Source organism: Sus scrofa, chromosome 6 (assembly GCF_054392235.1).
Source record: "Sus scrofa isolate SSC_HxYL_T2T_F1_AM1 chromosome 6, Sscrofa_HxYL_maternal_Yorkshire_Landrace_v2.0, whole genome shotgun sequence".
NCBI classification, from domain to species: domain Eukaryota; kingdom Metazoa; phylum Chordata; class Mammalia; order Artiodactyla; family Suidae; genus Sus; species Sus scrofa.
In genome coordinates, this window is record NC_139388.1 from 132,552,932 (window position 1) to 132,567,309 (window position 14,378).

Sequence of the window (14,378 nt, forward strand, 5' to 3'; positions counted from 1 at the left end):
AGGTGAGGGGTAGAGTATGATCTCGGCTTTCAGAGCATCAAGGAGCAGGCCTTGGGGGAGGCATGTGGGTGCCCACCCTGTTGGCACGGAACCCCATCTGGAGCGGAGTAGGCATGTGTGGCCAGATTTGAGTTTTGAAAGGATTTCTCTGGTTTTACTCTCAGAATAGACTCTTCTGTTTGGTTCAGCAAGTAACCCAAGTGAGATCTAAGGTACCACCCATAATTCTGTTTAACCGACCTAGCATGCTAGCCTTAAGTGGGGACAAAATGAAAATCCTTTACTGTCGGTACAGAGAGGCTGTGCCAGAGTATGTTGGCCTGGGCTACGCGTGGGCTGCAGAGTGCTGGCTGGCTGGCTCTGGACTGGAGAAGGCCTGACCAAATCCCACTTTCTTTCTGTTTTGTCTCCACATTTGCCCTTAGACATTAGACAGTGCTTGAGCAGGTGGGTTTAGGAGTATTTGTGCTTGGTGTGAAGTCCTGTTCTCCCCTCCAGGAACCCTGAGGCCCCTGACACCATGTCGCCATGTGACAGCTCTGGCCCTGCCATGCACTCGAGTCTATATGGGATTGATCACGAGGCGCTCAACAAGCAGATTGTGGAATACAAGCAGAGGAGAGAGAAGGGGCATGGGGGCATGAGCCCCATGTGGCCAGAGCGAGAGGCTGAGCCCACAAAGCACATGAAGAGGAGGAGAGCCAGGCCCCATGGGGACGATGGCCTCTCTCCCCAGAACTGCCTGTGGGGAGACTGTGGTGAGCCCCTTCCTGAGGAGCAGGCCTCAGCATACAAGTGGCGGTTCCAGGAAGCAGAGCAGGAACTGGAGGTGGAGAGAAAGGATCAGGGCAACTGTTAGGGCTTTTGAAGGGAGTGGATGGCGCACACAGAAGAGGAACTGGCCTGGAACACATACAGCTGGTGCCTCCAGGAAGCCCCGTGCAGGCGCAGCCGAGCCGTGCCGACTGTGACTGCATTGCTGTGGAGGCAGTGTAACCTGTGGAAAGTACGTGGAAATGTCTTGGTTGGAAGCTGTAATAGTCAGCCCTCCTTACTGGGCTCCAGATCTGCAGGTCAGCCTGCTCGCTGGTTCTGCGGAGCCCCCAGGCCAGCACTTGTGGCGCTTTGTGGTCATTCTCGGACACACACAGAGAAGTGGAAGCCTGGTTCGTGAAGTACACATGCTCCCTTAGGTTCAAACATGGTGCCGCCCCGCCTGCTGCTTTCATCTCATGCTGCAAAAACTTGTCCTCTGCAGTCTGGTCAGCCTCCTTGTGGTGCTGAAGTGCTGTCTAGTTTTCCTAAGTGCCTTTCAGAGAAAGCACCTGTGTTAGATGCGCCACGTTAGGAAATAAATAAATCACATCTGACACAGGGAAATATATTCTCTGGGGCTTGAGACCCCTCCATGCCCCAAGAGTTATCAGCCTGGAAATACAGTGATATTAAGTAAGTTCATTTTTTTTCTTCTTTTTTTTTTTTAGGGCCGCACCATTGGCACATGGAGGTTCCCAGGCCAGGGGTCCAATTGGAGCTGCAGCTGCCAGCTCACGCCACAGCCACGGCAATGCCAGATCCAAGCCACGTCTGCAACCTATACCACAGCTCATGGCAATGCCAGATCCTCAACCCACTGCTGCGTGAGGCTATGGATCGAACCCACAACCTCATGGTTCCTAGTTGGATTCATTTCCACTGTGCCATGACGAGATCTCCTTTTCCTTTTCTTTTTCTTTCTTTTTTTCTTTTTTATATGAGTTCAAGATGATTGGGAAAGGTAGACTATTAAGATAAAGCAAGGAAACTTGTAACACGGCTTTTCAGGAAGTGTAATTTCCATTCTTATAAACTCTTTCGGGAAGGAAAGCATTGTCCTTCAAGGAAAACTCTGCATACCCCGAGCACTGTGTTCCGTCTGGGCATCTGAGACCTAGTGCAGTGACCCAGCCTGGGTGTGGCACCAGGCAGCCCTGTCTTTGTTGGGACAGTGGCCCCCACTGAAGGGACAGCATCACAGGGCATGGGCTGACCACAGTGGATACCCTGGGCTGCTGTTTGGGTGGCACTTGTGTGACCTTGCCTGCCCTGAAACAGTGCACGTAGCCTGTGTGTGGCTGCTTCCTTTAGTAGTGTGGGCTGCTTACACAGCCTTCTCTGCTGACCAGAGAAGCAATATGCATGGGAATTCCTGCTGTGGCACAGTGGGTTAAGACTGACTGCTGAGGCTCAGGTTGCTGTGGAATGGGTTCAATCCCTGCCTGGCCCAGGAACTTCCATGTGCCACAGGTGTGGCCAGAAGAAGTATCCAGAGGAAGGGTGGACCTGCATTAAAATGCATATGGATTTGTTCTAATCCAGTTTGGTAAGATGGCAGACTTGGAAACAGCTGCCTGGGAAGAATTCCAAGAGGAGGGAGAACCCCATACTGCACAGGGTCCTGTGAGCATCAGGATTGACCAGGAGATGGAGGAAGAGGCAAAGGCAAGGCCAGAACTTGTACTGTGGCTCCTGCAGGAGGGGGTGGGCTCAGTAGGGTAAGCAGGTTTGGGCAAGATGAGGTTGGATAGTTTAAGTAATTTCAGCAGACTCTGGGCTGTGGGGTGATTTCTGGTATCCACTACCTGCCCTGGTGTGATTTAGGGAAGAGGAAATGCTGGCCTTGGACCACCAGAGCTGGGAGGGGGGTTGGGCTAGCTTTGGGTTGGTTTGCATGTGAATGGCAGGTTGGGGGCGGGGGTGTCACTTGCTGTGTCTGGGAGTTAGCCAGCATGGGAAGGGGTCTCTTCCCAGCCTACAAGGCCCCCAAGATGACAAAACACAATAAATGCAAAAAATGGAAACTATGATTAATCCTCCAAGGCGCCGAGCAGTCTTTTCCACTGATGACTGATTCTGGGTCCACACTGCAGAACTGCTCCAATCCCAAAGGCTGGAGGGCACAGGTGGTGGCAAGGCTCTGGTCACAGCAAAACATGGATGTTCACCAGCCTCCGTGTATCCAGAAAACAGGGACTGCAGGAGAGGCTGGTACAAGGTGCTGGCTCTTTCCATTTGTGCCCCAGGCCAAGTTCACAAATGGCAAGAACAAGTTTTTTTCTCAGACCCAGTAAATTTTGTCTTTGCTCCATACTCTTACAGGAAGGAGCTAAAATGATTTGTAAGGATACATGAAATACCACATAAGAGTGTACGTAGAATGACAAAAAGGGGCCAGGAATCAGAGGTGGTGTTTGGTCTAGAAGTGGAAGGAACAGAATAAGAAAGGGAGCCTGAGCATGACCCTTGTTGGTGCTCTCCAAGGACAGGCCCTGGAATGGTGTTCCTGGAGACAGGCATGGGGCGGGCAGCTGGCCCCTGGTGCAGCTCTGCGTCTCCTGCAAGTGCTTCACAGCAAACAGAGACTACACCCAGTTTCATCCCTGTGGCGGCTGGGCTACAGCACCCTGTACATCTGCTGTGAAAGCAGACAGCGGTGCAGGCTCCCTGTGCAGCCTGCTTCCTCGTTCACCTTCATTCTCATCAGAAGGACCTAGAACTTTGCTTCCTTAAAGCACATGGAGGAAGCTTCCAGGCTGTGACTGCGTGGAAAAGGGAGGGGCAGCTGAAGGGGCAGGTGGCCTCACCCAAGGGACAGCCTTGTGCACTACAGAGCTGATTTACAGGAGGGTTTTCAGGGCCCCCAAATGCTGAGACTCACTGAAGACGGACTAAGGAACAACTAGAGACCTCTTAGGGCTGAGAGGCCAAAGAACAAAACTGGAAATGACCAAATATTAAACATCTGAAAACATCTAATAGGAAAAAACAGGTTTCTGGGGAGCATTGCCTACAAAAGTCTTTGAAAACTTCATATTCTTCAGAAGGGGTTTTCTACCTTCTGTCTTTCTGTGTTGGCCTTTTAGTTCCTATAGTAAAATTCAAAAGGGCCAAAGATTTCTTTTTTAAAATTTTCACCTATTTTTATGGCCCTGTAGCATATGGCAGTTCCTGGGCCTGGGGATTGAACCTGTGCCTCTGAAATGACCTGAGCCACTACAGTCAGGTTCTTAACCCTCTGCACCACAGCCAAACTCCCAAAATGGCAAAGTTTTCTTTTGGCATCTTTTTGTCCAGGAGTTTGTGGTATGTGTAATTGTTTTATTTTTTAAAATAAAAAGTACTTTTTTTTTTCTTTTTCTTTTTTTTTTTTTTCTTTTTGCCTTTTCTAGGGCTGCTCCCGTGGCATATGGAGGTTCCCAGGCTAGGGGTCTAATCAGAGCTGTAGCTACTGGCCTATGCCAGAGCCACAGCAACGTGGCATCTGAGCTGCATCTGCATCCTACACCACAGCTCACGGCAAACGCTGGATCCCTAACCTACTGAGCAAGGCCAGGGATCGAATCCACAACCTCATGGTTCCTAGTCGGATTTGTTAACCACTGCGCCACGACGGGAACTCCAACTCTTTCACATTTTTTAGAAAGCATACTTGAGACATTACCATCAAAACTGATACATTGAAGCTCCAGAGTAAAGGAAAAGATCTCATTTTGGGGGGTGGAAAAGGTCTACCTGCCCCTTCACATGCAACACCAGGCTGGTGAGGTGTGGCTGTCAGTGTCTGAAGTTCCTGTTTCAGACATTGCTCTATACTAGAAGGTGATCAAGATTGTGTAAAAGGAACAGTGGAAACAACACATCACATGTGACAAAATAGAGATCAAACTTGCCTTTTAATAGGTTAAGATGAAGAACCAAAGTCTACTGAGTGAAATTTGAAAGGAATACATGTAAACTCCTATGTTTGAGGTTTAAAGTATTAATTATTGAATTCTAGGACTGTGGGTAGGGTGAATAAGATGAAAGTTTAGGTGGAAAAGGTCTGGTGGCTTCACTGTGCGTGTCCTGCCTTGAGATGCTAAGGGAAGCACAAGGAGGTGCTGTCACGCTGGCATCTACAGACCTTCAGCTGGGAAGGGTCTGGTAAGCAGGTGAAGAAGCCACGAGGTTATTCCAGGCCAAAGCAGCTGAAGCCAGGACAACAGCCTGGGGCGCCTGCTGGTTAAAATCAGCTTTGAACCTGCATCTTTACCTTGATCTGTTACTTCTGTTAGAATCAGAGGCTCCTTGCTACACATTTGAATCAACATTTACCCCTTTTCCCCAGCCCCCTACCTGTCACCTGGCTGCAGGCTGGCTTCTCTCCAGGAACTATCTGCACACAAAGGTCACTCATGCCACAGCCCCTCAGGATGTGTATCTCAATGCACTTGCTCCAGTTTCTGTGACTTCATCAGGGCACACTGTCCTTGCTACTTCCTGCCTCCCCTGGGCTCTGCCTCCACTGAGGAGCCTTCCATGAGCCCAGATACCCCTAACCAAACCTCAAGGTACTGAGAAGTGGGGGTCAGCCTCTCAGACAGCCACTGTCCTTGAGCTCCCCTGAGCAAGATTAAGGCCTGTGCCTGATAATGATTACAAGGACTGTACTGTTCAGATTTGTCCCAGGGTTGAGGGCAGGTGTCCTGCTGGCTCAGAGGGAGGCCAGCAAATGGCTCTGGGACTCTTTCTCACCCTGTGCCTGAGCAAAGCAGAGAAGAAGCAGGTGTGGAGCCAGCATTGGTCATTGGAATCCCTGGAGAAAATCGGGCCTTGAGGGAATGAAAGAAGCAAGAAATAGGTCCTCTGGATACAAGAACTCAGGTCATCCAGTCCAACTGAAGCAGAAGTGACATGCCACGGAGAAGGGTTTTCCAGTCATTTGGCTCTTAAACCTGCCACCCTGAGTTCAGTGCTTGGATCCTGCACTTGGTTGCTGAGTGATGTCTCAGCTCTGTTTCCTGCCTGGCCAGGATGTTAAGGCATGTGCTTCAAAGGTTTTGGGTGCAACTGCATTGGCTGGCACATGTGGAGCAGAGTCTTGCATGTAACATGTGCCACAGGGGCCCTAGTTCTCCACACTGCCTACCTAGGAGTTTGATTTCAGAGAGGCTGTGGGTGCAGTGCTCTTTGCAGGATGTGCAGGGCCCGCTTCCTGAGGGCATGTGGAACAGGACCATAGGTGCCCCTATTTGAAGCTGGATGGTCCTCTGCAGGGTAGCCCTGCAGATGTGGCTGAAACATACACATTGCCAGGTTTTCATGTGCTTGTGCCAAGGTGAAAGGAGGACATCAAAGTCTGCCTGTTGGAAGTAGAATTAGTTTATCAGAATCCAAAGCACCAGTGAAAAACCTGAAAGGGCTCATATGTGCAAACATCTCTGCAGCCCCCAAATCAATCATGGCAAGAAAGCAGAAACGCTCCACTCTCGGGTTTTGCCTTTGGAGAACATGAGCACACCTGCGTGACTTTTTTGCATTAATTCAAATACCATAGCGCTCTAGACGGACTAAAACCTGAACTGGAAGCTGAATATGGACAAGTTGTTTTCATTCTGAAGACTCAGTGTCATTGTCTGGAGTAAACTTAGAACCCCCTATGTTGAGGTTCCTGAGCTGCAAGTTCATCCAGTCAAGCCCTCAGTGGGCCCTGGGGTCTCAGAGGCCCTGTTGGAGGAGATGGGGCTCAGGCATTCTGCATGGACAGTATGGAGATGAAGACCAAGGCCATTGGGCAGCAAAAGACCTGTCAAGTCCCATTAAGGATATTTCATTTTGTTCTGGATAATGCTGCTCAGTTTTACAGAATGCAGGTCCCTGTAACACCATTTTCTGTATTATTTTCAAATTCTCTTATGCATAGCACTTCTCAACATGGAGTATGAGATTATCAGTTACAGATTTTAAAGTAAGCTATTCTGGGAGGAGTACATATAAAAGGAACTCTCAAATGTCCAATAAAGCCTCTCCCCTCAGCTCCAAACAAAATTCCCCTTTGCCTCCATCCTGCATGCATACGGCGCAGGCATTGGCTTTGGAGAAGTGCTTGATGCAGGTTCTGCAAAATGAGTCAGACAAATGCAATGGGGAAAGATGCCCTTTCAGTTGGCACATATTTTAGCGGGCTGAGAGCCACATCAGAGGAGCAGCCAGCTGTGTTCATATCATAGTGACTGGCATGGGTGACATCCACATGTGTAGGCTGGTCCTTCCATGTGAATAAGTTGAATTCCTGACATCAGTTCCTCCTCAGGCCCATGACTTGCAGTTGGCTTATAGCTGCAGGCTACATCACATGTCATTTGGGATCAAGAAATTCTGTCAAGAGTCAGCTGCTCCCTTCTGGTTCCCATGTTTGGCTTCTGGACCTTCAAAGCAGGTTTTATCAGAGATACATTAATCTTAGTCTTAAAGCCAAGATTAGACTATGTATGGGTGTATTTTAGTTACTAGAAGAGGAAAAGCACAGGAAGAACCCTTGAGAAATGACAAAAGTCTCATTGCAAATACTTTCCTGAATTCTATTTGTATAAACTAGCAGAGCCTACAGAGTAGAACATATAGTAGAGCACTGTATTAAAATGTGTGAGAGTCTGTGTAAGAGCCCATGCACAGACATGTGCAAGTGTATGTATGTGTCTGGTGCTTGTGGGAGTACCCGTGCACAAGGCTTGAGACACAGCATTCACAATAGGCACTCACTCCTCTGGTCACTGCAGCTGACATTTGTCTTGTGGTTTTGTCTTCCATCTGAGGAAGCAGACCTTCGAGGTCAGGGAAAAGACAGAGTTTGAAGATGGGGTCCTATACTGTTGCAAAGCTGTACATTTTTGGGTAGAAGCACAAGAGGCTTTCACTCTTTTCCATAATGAAATAACTTTCAAGAATGTTCCAGTGAATAACAGTTCTGGACCCCCTCTGGGATCTGTGGTAACAAGCTGGACCCAGACCTAGACAGAACGGTTTCCCTAACCCCTGGGTCATAGCACCTCTTCTCATGAGGACCCTGGTCCTTGTCCGTTCGTGATAGGATGGTGGGTGTGCAGTGTGACAACTGGGATGGATTTTGCTGACCATCAGCACAGAGACAGTCTATAACAAAGAGAATAAGCCCCAATAAAACAGCAAACTCTAGGAAAGAGAATCTGATTAACAAGTTTAGGCATTATTAGATTCAAATGTCCAGTTTTCAGCAACAACGAAAAATCACAAGGTAAAAAAGAAAGGGAGTATTGCCCATTAAAAAAAAAAAAAAATCAACAGAAACTGTCACTGGAAGAAAGACCCGATGACAGAGAAATAAGGCTTTAACTCTTTTAAAGATGCTTAAATAACTAATGGAAGATATAGAGAAAGTCATGAAAATAATAGATGAACAAAATGAAACTATCAATAAAGAGACTGAAAACCTAAATAGAAACCATAAATCTAGACGAAAAAAAAAAAAAAAAACGAAAAGAAAGAAAAGGAAATCTGGAGCTTGGTCACTAATCTGTGATGAGGGAGGCAAGACTATACCAAAAAAACAAAAAACCAGTCTTGGAGTTCCTGTCATGGCATAGCAGAAACAAATCTGACTAGTATCCATGAGGATGCAGGTTAGATTCCTGGCCTTGCTCAGTGGATTAAGGATCTGCCTTTGCCATAAGCTGTGGCATAGGTCAAAGATGCAGATGAGGTTTGTATCCCCCATTGCTGTGGCTGTGGTGTAGGCCAGCAGTTATACCTCCAATTCGACCCCTAGCCTGGGAACTTCTGTGTGCCTCAGGTGTGGCCCTAAACGGAAATAAAGAATAAAAAAATCTGGAGCGTGGTAACTAATCTATGATAAAGGGGGCAAGAATTTACAATAGGGAGTTTCCGTTGTGGCTGAGCAGTTAGCAAACCTTAATAGCATCCATGAGGACTCAGGTTAGATCCCTGGCCTCGCTCAGTGGGTTAAGGATCCAGCGTTGTTGTGAGCTGTGGTGTAGGTCTCAGATGCAGCTCGGATTCCGAGTTTTCTGGCGGCTACAGCTCCAATTGGACCCTTAGCCTGGGAACCTCCATATGCTGGAGTTTCCATTCTGGCTCAAGTGGTAACAAACCTGACTAGTATCTATGAGGATACCAGTTCAATTCCTGGCCAGTTCAATTCCTGGCCTCCCGCAGTGGGTTAAGGATCAGTGTAGTTCACAGATGGCAGCTCAGCTCTAGTGTTACTTTGGTTGTAGTGTAGGCCAGCAGCTGCAGCTCCAAATGACTCCTAGCCTGGGAACTTCCATATGCCACAACTATGGTTAAAAAAAAATTACTTCTTACTACAAATTCTTGGTACTTTTCTATTGGCATCAAATTAAACCAACCCCCAGTCTGTATTGAATATGTGAACCTTGTTTTTCTATAATATATATATATATATATATATACACATTTTTTTGGCTGTACCTGCAGCATTTGGATGTACCTGGGCCAGGGATCAAACCTGTGCCACAGCAGCGACCTGAACCGCTGCAGTGACAATGCCAGATCCTTAGCCTATTGCACCACAAAGGTACTCCTCCTGTAACCTTTAAATGCTTCAGAAGGTTAGTTCTGGAAATGGTAAAATTTCACAAGACTAAAACTTTGCGTTATTATATCAAGAACATCTTAAGTCTCAAATTTAAATGAAAAAGTAAGAAGTTGGGACTGAGACCTTCCAGAATTATTGCCAACAGCATTATCGCCAGAGGCAGAATTGAGGGTTTGCAATTTTGATCTTGTGGCATTTCAGGGCCCAGTCCAGAGACCAGTGAAAGCAAACATTTGCATTACTGCCAAGTTCTCGTTGTGGTTCAGTGGTTAACGAACCCAACTAGCATCCATGAGGATGCAGGTTCAATCCCTGGCATCACTCAGAGGGTTAAGGATCTGGCATTGCCGTTAGCTCACGGTTTCTGTTATGGCTCAGTGGTAACTAACCCGGCTAGTATCCATGAGGAGTCAGGTTTGCTCCCTAGCCCTGATCAGTGGATCTGGCGTTGCCATGAGCTGCAGTGTAGGTCACAGACACAGCTTGGATCTGGCGTTGCTATCTATGGCTGTGGTGTAGGCTGGCAGCTATAGCTCTGATTTGACCTCTAGCCTGGGATTTTCCATGTGCCTTGGGTGTGGCCCCAAAAGAAAAGACAAAAAAAAAAAAAAAAAAAAAAAAACCATGATTACTGATAATGATGGATTTACTTCTGCCAATTTGCTATTTGTTTTCTATATGTATTATTATTATTATTATATTATTATTATTATTTTGTCTTTTTGCCTTTTCTAGGGCCTCTCCTGTGGTATGTGGAGATTCCCAGGCTAGGGGTCTAATCCGAGCTGTAGCCGCCGGCCTACACCAGAGCCACAGCAACACAGGATCCGAGCCGTGTTTGCGACCTACTACTCCATAAGCTCACAGCAGCACCGGATCCTTAACCCACTAAGCAAAGCCAGGGATCGAACCCGAAACCTCATGGTTCCTAGTTGGATTCGTTAACCACTGAGCCACTATGGGAACTCCTGTATTATTATTTTTGATATTTCATTCCTCCAGCAGTACTTCCTTTTATGTTTAATTGATTTTGGTTTCCTTTGTGTGTGTGTGCGTGTGTGTGTGTGTGTGTGTGTGTGTGTGTGTGTGTGTGCGTGCGTATTTTGTGTGTGTATAGTTTTTTCCTAGTGGTTACTATAGGGGTTACAGGTAAATTTTAGATTTATATGACTATAGATTGAATAAAAACAAACTTAGTTTCAACAGCATATGTTAAATCTACTATCCAGCATCACCTCCTACTTTATGTTGTTGTTGTTACTAATTACATCAGTATAGGTTGTGTGCCCATTAACATAGGTTTTTTTTGTTTTGTTTTGTTTTTGTCTTTTTAGGACTGCACCTGTGGCATATGGAGATTCCAAGGCTAGGGGTCAAATCAGAGCTGTAGCTGCCAGTCTACACCACAGCCACAGCAACACCAGATCTGAGCTGCATCTGTGACCTACACCGTGGTAACACCTGATCCTTAACCCACTGAGTGAGACCAAGGATCGAACCCACGTCTTCATGGATACTAGTTGGGTTTGTTCACCACTGAGCCATGACAGGAATTCCAAAATAGACTTATAATAATAATTGTTTTGGAGTTCCTATAATGGCACAGCAGAAACGAATCTGACTAGGAACCATGAGGTTGTGGGTTCGATCCCTGGCCTTGCTCAGTGGGTTAATAAGGATCTGGCGTTGCCACGAGCTGTGGTGTAAGCCAGCCTACCTCATTGTTCCTAGTTGGATTCATTTTCACTGCACCACGATGGGAACTCCTCTTTTATTTTGTATTTTAAAATTTTTTTATCTTTGAGATCTTTATTTATTTGTATGACTTTGTTCCTTTCATTTCACCATGAATTCCCTTTAGCATTTTTTGTTGGGCAGGTCTACTTGTGATGAATTCTCTTACTTTTTTTTTCTCTGCAAATTTCTTAATTTATCCTTCATTCTCCCCCCACCCCTACCCCCCAGTGGCTGCAGCCATGGCATATGGAAGTTTCTGGGCCAGAGTTGTATCCGAGCTGCAGCTGCAACCTATGCTGTAGCTGTGGTCACACCAGATCCTTTAACCTACTGCACCAGTCTGGAGGTTTGAACCCGTGCCTTTGCAGTGACCCAAGCTGCTGCAGTCAGATTCTTAACCTACTGCATCACAATGGGAATTCCTCTCTCTTTCATTCTTGAAGGATAATTTTGCTGAACATAAAATTCTTAGTTGAAAGGGTTTTTTCCCTCAATAATTCAAGTATATTATCCCATCACCCACTGGCTTTCAGTGATTTCTGATGAGAAATTGACTGTTAGTTGTATTGAAAATCGCTTGTATGTTACGAATTGCTTCTCTCTCACTGCCTTCAAGATTTTCTCTTTGTCTTTTGATAGTTTTATTGTAACATGTTTCAGTGTACATCTTGTGGTGTTTATCTTGCTTGGAATTCGTTGAACTTGAGTGTGTAGTTTCAAATTTGGGAAGTTTCTGACCATTATTTCTTCAAAGATTTTCTGCTTCTTTTCTGTCCCTCTTCTGGGTGTCCATAATGTGAATATTGTTATATCTGATGTCTTGTAGTTTCCTCAGACTCTGTTCATTTTCTTCTTTCTGATTCTCAGGTAGGTGGTTTCAATTGCCCTATATTCAAGTTTGCTATTCCTTTCTTCTGCCTGATCAAATCTGTTGCTGAACATCTCTAGTAAATTTTTATTATTTATTTATTTATTTATTTATTTTTGCTATTTCTTGGGCCACTCCCGCGACATATGGAGGTTCCCAGGCTAGGGGTCTAATTGGAGCTGTAGCCACCGGCCTACATCAGAGCCACAGCAACGTGGGATCCAAGCCACGTCTGCAACCTACACCACAGCTCACGGCAATGCCGGATCCTTAACCCACTGAGCAAGGGCAGGGACTGAACCTGCAACCTCATGTTTCCTAGTCGGATTCATTAACCACTGCGCTACGACAGGAACTCCTTTAGTAAATTTTTAATTTCAGCTATTGTGCTTTCCAGCTCCAGAATTTCTGTTTGGTTCCTTTGCATAATTTCTATCTCTTTATTGATATTCCCTATTTATTCATTATTCTCCTGATTTCCCTTAGTTCCTTTTCCATAGTTTCCTTCAGCTTCCTGAATACATTTAAGACAGTTAAAATCTTTGTCTCATAAATCCAGTGTCTTGGTTTCTTCAGAGATCTTTATGGCCAATTTCTTTATTCCCTGGAATGCACTATCCTTTCTTGGTGTTTTTTATGACTTGTAAGTTTTGTTGAGAACTGGATAGTTTGAATATTTCTATGAGGTAACTCTAAAAATCAGCTTATTCTCCTTCCACAGGGATTGGTGATGTTGCTTGTTAAAGGGTGTAATCATTTGCATAGTGACTTTCCCAAGGATTGATCAGATGTTAGGCCTTATATCAATTCTCAATAAATTCTTTTCTTACGTATGTGTTTTCCTTTTTTTTAATTTTTAATTAAAGTGTAGTCAATTTATAATGTTGTGTCGATTTCTGCTGTAAAGCAAAGTGACCCAGTCATATATATATACATATATGTATGTATGAGTGTGTGTGTATATTATCACTTTCTTATATTATCTTCCATCATTGTCTATCCCAATAGACTGGATATAGTTCCCCGTGCTTTACAGTAGGACCTCATTTCTTATCCCTTCTAAATGCAATAGTTTGTGTCTACTAACCCCAAACTCCCAGTCCATCCTACTCTCTCCCCCCTTCCCTTTGGCAACCACAACTCTTTTCTCTAATTTTGTGAGTCTGTTTCTGTTTTGTATAGAGGTTCATTTGTGCCATATTTTAGGTTCCACATATAAGTGATGTATGGTATTGTCTTTCTTCTTCTGACTGACTTTACTTAGTATGAGAATGAAGCTAGATATCAGTAACACAGGAATACTAGAAAATTTACAAATCTGTCAAAATTAAAAATACTCCTAAACAACTAATGGACCAAAGAAGAAATAACTAAGCAAATTAGAAAATAATTTAAGTGTAAACAAAAGCACAACATACCCAAACTTACAGTCTGCAGTGAAAATAGTGCTCAGAGGGAAATATACAGCTACAAATGCCTAAATTATAGAAAATGAAATATGTCAACAGCCTAACTTTACACCTTAGGAACTAGGAAAAAAGAGCAAACTAAACCAAAATCCAACAGAATGAAGAAAACAAAGATTAGAGCATAGATAAATGATATAGAGAATTAAAAAATGATGAAGTCAATGAAACCAAAATTTGGTTCTTTGAGAAAATCAACAAAACTGACAAACCTTTGTTAGACCAACAAAGGAAAGAATGGAGAAGATGCATATAACTAAAATTAGAAATAAAGGGAGGTCATTATTACTTAACTCTCAGAAACAAAAAGGATTAGGTAAGAATACTATAATAACTGTATTTGAACATATTAGATAATCTAAGTGAAACTGACAAACTCCTGAAAACAGACAAATTACCAATACTGACTCATACTAAAACAGAATATTTCAACAGACCTTTAACAAAGATTGAATCAATAATCATAAATCTAAAAACAAAAGCCCAGAACTAGATGGCTTCACTGATGAATTCTACCAAAATTTAAATAAGACTTAAACACCAATCCTGGAGTTCCCCTTGTGGCTCAGTGGGTTACTAACCCAACTAGTATCCATGAGGACGGGGGTTCAATCCCTGGCCCTGCTCAGGGGATTAAGGATCAAGCATTGCCGAGAGCTATGGTGTAGGTCTCACACACGGCTGGGATCTGGTATTGTCATGGTTGTGGCATAGGCTGGCAGCTATAGCTCCGATTTGACCCCTGGCCTGGGAACTTTCATATGCTGCAGGTGCAGCCCTAAAAAGCAAACAAAAAGAAACCAAAAAAACACCAATCCTACTCAAACTTTTCCAAAAACAGAACAAGAGCAAAATTCCCTAACACATTTTATGAGGCCACTATTACATTGATACC

At 44.8% G+C, this 14,378-nt stretch overlaps 1 protein-coding gene across 5 annotated transcripts in view; it reads left to right on the top strand.

Annotated features, from left to right (window-relative positions):
- The window catches only part of RBFA (ribosome binding factor A), a 41,622-nt gene that overhangs the window by 15,297 nt on the left and 11,947 nt on the right, over positions 1-14,378 (top strand). For 4 of the 5 annotated variants that reach the window (XR_014807887.1, XR_014807886.1, XM_084964553.1 and 1 more), the window contains one exon: positions 499-2,846. The exons of the other annotated variant lie outside the window; for it this stretch is intronic. Coding sequence is in view for 2 of the 4 variants with exons in the window: in XM_084964553.1 (XP_084820679.1) it covers positions 499-859 (361 nt within the window). In the remaining 2 variants the exon portion in view is untranslated. Of the gene's footprint in view, positions 1-498; positions 2,847-14,378 lie in introns of those variants that run through there. 5 annotated transcript variants of the gene reach the window in all.